This window comes from Parasteatoda tepidariorum, chromosome 9 (assembly GCF_043381705.1).
Source record: "Parasteatoda tepidariorum isolate YZ-2023 chromosome 9, CAS_Ptep_4.0, whole genome shotgun sequence".
Taxonomy (NCBI): domain Eukaryota; kingdom Metazoa; phylum Arthropoda; class Arachnida; order Araneae; family Theridiidae; genus Parasteatoda; species Parasteatoda tepidariorum.
In genome coordinates this window covers 24,625,538-24,635,204 of record NC_092212.1, presented here as the reverse complement: position 1 = coordinate 24,635,204, position 9,667 = coordinate 24,625,538, and the positions used below count along the sequence as shown (strand labels likewise).

General features: G+C 27.8%; 1 protein-coding gene across 1 annotated transcript in view; it reads left to right on the top strand.

The window, feature by feature from the left end:
* Nucleotides 1-3,108: 3,108 nt before the first annotated feature.
* Nucleotides 3,109-9,667, top strand: part of LOC107445063 (asparagine synthetase domain-containing protein 1) — a 22,170-nt gene continuing 15,611 nt past the window's right edge. The window contains exons 1-2 of the mRNA XM_016059386.3: nt 3,109-3,296; nt 7,615-7,809. Coding sequence (XP_015914872.1) covers nt 3,216-3,296; nt 7,615-7,809 — 276 coding nt within the window. The 5' untranslated portion in view covers nt 3,109-3,215. The remainder of the gene's footprint in view (nt 3,297-7,614; nt 7,810-9,667) is intronic.

Genomic DNA, 9,667 nt, shown 5'->3' with positions numbered 1-9,667 from the left:
AAATTAATCGATTTTATACAATCTGTGATGCACATCTTCTTTTATAACCCTGAATGAGCACCGTTCTTGCTATCAAATGTCACATTTTGTTGGGGGTAACGATTATTATTATAGTCAATATAAATACACTAGGAATTGAAAAATACCAAAGCATTGAAAATAAAAATGTCACATTTCTGTCATTTACTTTACAAGAATAAAAAATATTCCTCTAATTACTCTGATAAATATTTTCTGTACAGTTCTTCAGTTGAATAAAATTAGTTTTGTTAATTTATCTGTAATCAAAAGTAATATTTTTGTGTTTATTATTGTTTTAATACTAACTCATATTTATAATCCTTTGGTTAAAACTAGTTATTTTTTTATTTAAAATTATCTATTTATTTTAGTATTGAGTAGTCATTTTCTAAATTAGTATGTTTTTTTCATTATTTTTAAAGGCAAAAAAATAAAATAAAAACCAAACACAGTAAACCCGTTAAAAGCAGATACTGTTAAATTTGAGTATTAATATGCCCCATTCCTTCTTGAGTGCTTAAAAATCTCATTCCTGAGACGTTGCAGGGACACCGAGCACAACGATGGGAGCAGAGAATGTATGGAAGGTGGTGAATGCGTTTTGTGAGAAAGGCACGTTTTGAAATGTGTTTAAAATAATTTAAATTTCCCTTTATACTTTATTAAAATTTCTGTTTCAATCAATAAGTGTCTCAAACATTCAACTTTTGAAGGAGATGAAATTAACAAATTGTTAAAATAGTTCTCAACATTTCAGCGATAAAAAATAAATCGAAAAAAGCTTCTTTCATCTGCTAAATGATTATTTATTTATTTAATATCTAAGTTTTTTTAAAATTAAGTTTAATTCAAATGACTGTTTTTTGAGGGTTTTGTTTTTATTTCTCTGAAATATTGTGATTTGTTTTGATATTTCTAATTTATAAGGGGTTATGAACACATACCCATTATTTCCAGCGCTTAATACACCCATGAATGCGAAAGAGAATCTAAAGAAGTAGTAGTATTTTAATCGGTCACAAAACATCGTTGTTTAGATTAAAACAAAAAAAAAAATATGCAAAAAAAAATAACTCTACTGTATAAAACTTAGACTATACTTTGCAAACAATAGGGACACATTAAATACTGAAAAAAGATATGTATGAACAATATGTTCTTTGTGAAAGAATATAAAGTACCAGGACCGGAGGTTATTGATGGAATCAGCAAATCGAGGTTGTTGTAAGCAGTCTGACTGATGCATTGACTTGTTTTTGTTCGTTTGATTTTGGCAACTTTTTATTATTAATTTTATAGAAAATATATCAATAGAATGTTTTTTTTTCCGTCTAAGTTTGTCTTATGTTATAATCTTTATTAAAATATTTCTTTTTCTCAAAATGATCTGTTTATTTACAATTGCAATTTAATTTCAACACTTTGAATCCCCAAACGCAATGTGATTTTATAAATAATTTATTTTTTAAAAATTGTTAATCCTTTAATTGCTATTTTTATTTATGTATTTGTTATTTTTTTCCTTAAAATATGCGTGATCGAAGATAATAGAATCAAAGCAATGAGGCAACTACAGGTCCTTACGCGAAATATGTATGTATCATTGATATTCAGTAAAAGCAAGTAGGGGAAATGCTTTTTGTTTCTATTTTCTGTTATATCGAAGATAATAAACTAACTCCTTCTCTTCATGTTCTAGCTTTTACGATAAGCGGGATGGTAATCATTTTGTCAACCCTTATAAATGTAGATCTTATCTAAGCAAATAGCTGCTGAAAAATATAGGCTATTTTGCAGAAATCTAAATGTGTCCTAGCCTCTGAATAATTACTATAAAATAAAGGGCCAATCTAAAAATTCATTATAGGATTAGACGAATATTGGTTTATAATAACTCGTTTAGGTTTTTTATGATCAATATTCTCGAAATTTTGTTATATGATATGCAGACTGAATAATCTTGCTACCATTGCCTGCATTATTTGTACCTGGTTTCAGTAACTTTTTATTTATTTTTCCTTCATGAAGTTAGAAACGAAACTGATATTTTTTCAGTTTTATGCAATACCTGAGATTATTTTTCTCTTGCAAGTGTCCCGCAGTGGGCTGATTACAAAGACACGGTTCCCAGTTGAACACCGAAGTCAAGCATCAATAGCTGCGGTCAATAAGCGGGTGGGTGACCACTTTGATCAGCCTGCGTAGGGACCGATGATGTGCGGTATCAGTCAGTTTTAAACTGTTTTACAGTAAAGTGCTCAACTTCACCCGCATGCCGTCAGACTATCAAAGCAAGGGAGCCATCCCTTCTGCAGAGAATGAAAATTGAGATGGCCTGTCTTCGTGTCATCCCCAGGAATGTTTCCAAGACCGTCGTTAATAGCCCATTGGGCAACTCTAGTGTGTCGTAAATAAAGTATTTACCTACCTACTTCACTTGCAAATATTTCTTGTGTCTTTTTTTTCCAATTGTTATAATTGAAAAATTATACTTCAATATTATTACTTGTGTCAATTAATCAGGCAATGTCTTGTGTCAATTAATTTCAGAGTATTAATTTCTATCAAAGGATCTTATTAAGGTTTAATTTTTCTTTAATGCACTTACAACCAATGAAAGCAAATTTAACTCATGATTTATGCTAAAATAATCAAATGTTATCAATAATTTATGTTTATTATCTCAGAATATTATTATTTAAATTTTATTGTTGTTCATTTACGCCGCACTAGAGCTGCACAATGGGCTATTGGCGACGGTCTGGGAAACATCCCTGAGGATGATCCGGAGAATATGCCATCGCAATTTTGATCCTCTGCAGAGGGGATGGCACCCCCGCTTCGGTAGCCCGACGACCTGCATGTGAAGTCGAGCACTTTACTGTAGAACAGTTTAACGAGGACCCATACTATTTAAATTTTATAGCATGAATAAAATGATTAAATGGACCCATGTTTTCCAAAAACGCGTGACCCAGCTTTGCGGATCATTCATAGAGATTGAGATATTTTACTCAATGTAAGCAATAAGCAAAATTCAAAAACTTAATCGATAATTTATAAAAATTCATTTTTATCTGTTGCTATAGATACAACACATTTGCCACTTATGTTTACATTCGATGTGATTGCTGCGATCGTTCTTAATATACGTTTTGAAATTTAATGTTTTCTCTGAACATTTGATAATTGTTATGTGTGGAATTTGTTTATTATTGCATTCTCGTGTTGGTGAATCAGATAGTCAATCTCAAATCACTCCTGAATTCTTAGAGGTATGCAATGGATTCAGTTGCAATTGATCTTATGCACGTTTTTGTGTGTCTTTAGAGTTGAGTTTTGCACTTTGAAGCTTTATTTATAAGGGACCTAAATTGCCAATTTTTATTATCAATACATTATTTTCATAAAAATATTTAAGTATATATTTAAGAAAGCAATATTTAAGAAAATATTATTATAAATATTAAATATTGTATTATTAGAAAAGAAAATATTATGAGTTATGGAAGTAAAAATATCATTATTCCAGTGGTCGGAACTAACACTTTAACGAAACTATTCTTGTCAGTACTTTTTTTCGTAGTTCATAGAGTAGTGTACTATTTTTTTAAAATTAAAGTTGTCTAGTCTAGCGGTCCTTGAAACTACTTTTAACGTTAATGTAGTGAAGAAACAAGGCTCAAAGGCAATTAATTTTTTTAATTTAATTGACGCAAAACTGATCAGCGGACTCTTTCAGATTAATGTCCTCCATGTACTTTACTTAATTTTTTTTTTTTTTTGATAAGTTAACCTAAGCTTGAAACACTTAAAAAAAAATGAATATTTGGTAATTTTCTATCATATCTTAAAATAAATATTTGCTGTCATGAAAGGTATAAAAAGTTGAAGGTTGAAACGCAAAAGTTCATAAAGAATAAATAGATTTATTTATTATCCTAACTAGTTTTCTTGCAATTATTTATCTTTCAATAATATTTTTTTTAATTTTTTTTTTTTTAATTTTGAGCATGAGTGTACTTGGAATTCTCCAGCAAAATTTCTGGCTTAAAAGTAGCTAAGGAGTGACTAACATTTGAAAGTAGTTTGTAATCACCGTATTTAAAAAAAAAATAGTAGTAGTTCACAACATTGGTAATAAAATAGTTGTAGTTAACAAAAAAGTATTGTTTTTCCTGCCATTAGATTGAACCAAATATAGGCTCTAGTTCTCTGTTTGTAATTTATCTGTTATTATCCCTAGTTTATACCAAATTGCACAATAAATGTAAATCCTGCTCTTGATATTATGAAAATTGTACCTTATTGTTTAAGTATAGACAGGTTGTACTTTTAAATTAACATTTTCTATCAGCCTATAAAATTTTAAATTTTGTGAGGTGTTATACAGTATTTTGTAATCTAAAAACAGTCTCAATGTCATACATTTTACTCAAAAGCAAAGTTTTAAATTAAGAGTTCTGAGATACAGTTGAATTCGCTTTCTGAGAATAATGAAGACCTGATAAAGTTCGCTTACTAAATCAGGATACTCATTGTACCTGATTAATTCAAAATTATCAAAAAATGAAAATTATAAGGCCCAGCAATATTACAAAATGTTTAAAAGTTGTTACTTTAAATTTTTTTATTTTATTTACACTGTAGGTTAAATGTACAAACTTTGTTTATGATTACAGTTCATGAACTTTATTCTTTACTTAGTTAATTGTTGATGTAATATTAGGGTTTTATCTCGGTTTTGTAAATTTAAACTTATGTTAAGACAAGACTTGCAACAAATAAATTTGGCTGTATTGTAAATCATAATTTTTATAGAATCAATAATTTCGATTTTAAATAAATAAAACATAGATTTTTAAATAAATAAAACATAAATTTTTTAATTTTTTTAACTGTTGAGTCAAAAATTGTATGATTATTTTTAAAGTGTTTATATGTTTTGCAACAAATAAATTTATCTGTTAGTTTTAAATTAAAACGTGAAATACATATTTTTGTATGAATCAATATTAGGGATTGTCTATAAATGATGTTACACCTTAATTTCAATATTTTTGACATCATCTTTTTTTTTGTTGCAAAGTGTTACATTTCTCTGTGCTACATTGGTGTATATTTGTTATTCAAAAACAAAGTGTAACATTATCAATCATTTTTCATATTTAATTTTACAATTTTAACTAAGTGTTTTAAGGGCATTAGCAAACATTACATTATTATTTTGTGCGTATACTTATTTTATATGAAATAAGATTTAGATTCATATCAAAAGCATAATTGATATACAATAATAATAAAGTTTTATTAAAAAAAAGCACAATTGAAAATAGTATTGCAAAATTTTATTTTGAATTTTTATTATTTTGTGTGTGATTTTTTGCTTTTAATTATGTTCCAATTTTGGGAAAATGACCCAAGTTATTCTTTTTAAAAGTATAAATGTAACCAAAGATTTCTTTTTAATCCTAACTACCTTCCTAACTATCAGAGCTAACATAAACTTAAATCAGCATCAATTTGTTTCAATACAAAATAAATTCAACAAGAATGGAAAGCAAAATTATTCGAAGAAAACAGGAAATTGAAATGAATGTAAAATTAAGAAGTATAAAAAAATAAGATAAATATATTTAATCTGCTGGTTTAAATTGTTTTTGTTTTATCCAGAATATGTGATATCACAATTCTTGTCTGGAATGTTCCCTCCTTTCCCCTTATCACAATTTCACTAACACCCTTCATCCATCCAAAGAATAATATATGGGGGAAGAAGGCTAGCAGTGATAGATATAGTGTAAACTGGTCTCTCAAGGCCTGGTTAGGTCCCTGTGTATGAAGGAAAAAGCAACAGTTAGAGACACAGTAGCAGAGGTTTTAAAACTGATTTTCACCCTCCTCTCCTCTTAATTTTTACCAGAGAGGGGGAGAGATTGGGGAGTAAATGAATAGCTTTCACTTTTTTATTTATTGTTAGTTCTGCATTTTTAATCTATTTATAAACAGCACTGTACTATTAATTAAGATATTTATTTGAAAATACATTTATATTATCCATGTTGATTATATCTGCCAACATATTTTGAGACAGAAAGAAAGAATAAAATGGCAGTTGGCCGGATGTAGTGTTATCCAACAACTGGCTCACAGGTGACGTACATCCTGACTGTCGCTTTGTTTTTTATGCACATATGCTGGTTTTTTATATTTTTATATATGATGTTCTGCTGTATCTTAGTATATTGCTCACCTGTGAATTGTTTTTCCGGTATAACATACCACACTGAGCTGTTAGCCATGTTAGTTATTACTTATTTGAAGAGCTAGAGTTCTTCTTTTTTCTATATTCTTTGCTCCATCTATGTATGAAATCATTCAGGAATGGTCCCTTAGTCGAAAACAATGTTAAATAAACATAAAAATCCGTGTGAAGGAAACTGTCTATTTGCGTTGCTGGAACAAATGATTTTTTTAGCGATTTATAGTAAATTGAAAGATTCTGTAATTAAATTTTTACAGTATTTCTTAGCTTGTGAGTCAGCTTTTCAAACCTTCAAAATTTTACTAAAATTAGGGGATTGACTTACACCCCTTTCTAAACTTAGTTTTAATTTGTTATTTACAATTCATTTTACATTTTTGCTCCATATTTTCTTTACAAATAAAAGTTTTATTTTAGGAACCATACTTTAAATTACGTTCAGAAAAAAACTAAGAATAAGAAATGTTAGGATTATTTATTTAAGAGTATTTTGAATATTATAACATTTTGAAAACATGCTATAAAGCTATAAATTTGAAGATTCCGGAACATCATCTGTGTTGAATTCAATAGTGTAGCAATATAATTGTATAGATCCAACTCTACAATGGATACTACTGTATCCTTTTATGAGTTTCCCAAAAAGTGGCCTTTATCTTAACAAGAATGTGCAATTTTACACTTTTTTTAAAGATTTTACAGTAACATTTGAAATCTTATTTCGCCACACATAATGACATGTATAAGAACAGGGTGGATTTTTACCAAGAGAACAGTGCGAAATATTTTTAACGTAAGAAAATTCTGAGACTTAATATTTTTTTCTCTTTCATTTTAGAAAATATTTTGTTTTTCTGTGGTCGATTTATACTCGAAATTTGCTATTTTGTGATCAAAAATAAAATTATACAATGGGTTGGCTTCTCTGGGATATATGATACTTGTATATAGGGGCCGTTCAAATAATACGTACATCCCAAAGGCGGGGAGGGAATTTGCTATTTCCTACGATGGGGAGGGGGGGAGGTATTATGCAAAGTACATACATTATAAGCATACACTAAATTTAAATTTGACATTTTCCTACACACTCCTTAAATAAATGTTGAATTTTATTTAAAACATAATTATTTTAATTTTTATGAAAAAGAGGGGTAGACTAATAAAATGTACGTACTCTAAGGGGGGAGTAAGACCTTATGTACGGTAATGTACGAAAGGGGGGGGGGGTTAAAATTTCTCCATTTTTTTGTACGTACTTTTTGAACGGCCCCATACATGAATATTGTATTGTTTTATGTCTCAAAACTTTTCTCAAATGATTCTAGGAATTAACTGAAAAGTTGAAATCACGAGGACCTGATTGTTTTCAAGAAATAAAAGTTTTTTCAGAAAGATCATTTGAGTTATGTTTTTATTCATCTGTTTTGCATCTTAGAGGGTCCACTTTAGAACCGCAACCAGTTCAGGATGACAAAGGCAATATTTTGTTATGGAATGGAGAAATTTTTAATGGACCTTTGGTAATATAATAAAAATTTCAATTTTATTTATTTTAAGGGATGTATTTTTTGTAGCATTTATAAGTATTTTTAAAAATAGATTTAATCTTAAAGTTTGATTCAATATTTGACTGCTTTGATTCCCAGATCTATTTATCAATGAAAATTTTGTTGATATTATTTTGATACATGAAATATTCAGTGATTTACTGACTAACTTGTTGTAATAATACTAAAAATACATAAAATTTTGTATCAATATGAGTTTTCTTTGATTCTTAGAACCATTTATTTGATGAAAATTTATTACCATTTTTTTTTATTCTTGATTTATTCAGTGTAATAAGTGACAAATTTTCAATGAGGTAATGCTAAAAATTCAACTTTTTTTTATGTACGTTTCTTTTAAAAACTAACAAAGAGTAATGTTTCAGGAACTTCTTTTTGTTTAAAATTATGACCACTTTAGCTCAGATTTTTCTCATTTAATTTAAATTCATAACATAATTTCAATCTAAATAAGAGAATAGTAATAGAGGACCTGTTTAAATATTATTTTGAATATACACCATGAATATACAGATCTTTTAATTTTTAACTTAATTTAATAGAGCTAAAATATTTTTACAGAACATAAATAAATATAGAAATGAATTAATTTCACAACAAGTAAAAGCTTTATTATTGGTTAAAATTTGAAGAATTGATGAAAAAAATGGGATTTTATCAAAAAACTAGAGAGTATCCTGTTTCCCTACCTACCTCCCACCTATTACACTTCTAGTAATGTCTTAATTTCCAATCAAGTTCTGTTTAGCTTAAAATGATTTAATCTAATGCTCTTTTTGAAAACTAAGATTACTTTGAAATTATTTTTATGGCTCAGTAGTTTGAAGTTTCCTTTCTATTTATAAATGGTACCGACATGTCAATTAAAAGAGCTAAATTCATACCTTTTTTTTATAGTGTCAAAGCTTTCTTTCAGATTCTAAGATTTAAAGTGAAAAATTGTCTAGATTATAAACCTGGAAATTACCACTCTTCACATGATGAGATATCAAGAGAAAGTGGTGACAACCAGTCACTTTTCCCATCATTTATTTATTTATATTTTTGAAAATTGCGTAATGATGAAAGGAAAACAGAATTTTCATTAAAATGTCTAATGTCTCTACTTAAAATTTTGATCCTTCAGAAGCCAGATGGGAAGAATTATCTGGAAAGAAGGTTCCTTAACAATTCACATATTTCAAAGTTGTAATGTTCAAACATTAAGTATATTTTCTCTCCCGAAATATTTTTAAATAAAGTTCTTTAAAGTCAGTATGTTCAACTAAATTTTGTCACATATTTGTATTATTTTTATTATTGAATTAACGTTTTGCAGCTGTAGATTATTTTTTGAATTCACAAATTTTTTTAAAAAAATATTATTTATTCTGAGTAAAAAAAGTTATCCAAAAGTAGCTATTAAATGAAAAAGACCTATCGATATTGTTCACCGACTCTTTCGCTTTGAGGAAAAAGTACTACTAAGTTATAGCAGTCTACCGGCCACTAACTATTAACTGAAAACTTAAATTTTTATGCAGGGTTCGTTGATTTAAATCAACAAATATTTTTTATCTATATATATTGATTTTAAAAGTTAAAAAACAGTGTTTTAAATTTTTGATACTTTTATTATTTTCTTTTCTTAGTATTTTCTTAGTAAAATTTAATTTAAATAAATTGCTGCATTAATTAATTTTAGTTAACGAAATTACTTTCTTGGTGTGTGTTAAATTCCAACACATCTGAAATTACATTTTTAAAAATCTTTTGATTCTTGAGATTGAAAGTACAGATTAAATATTCGTTTTTAAACTAGTTATGGAAA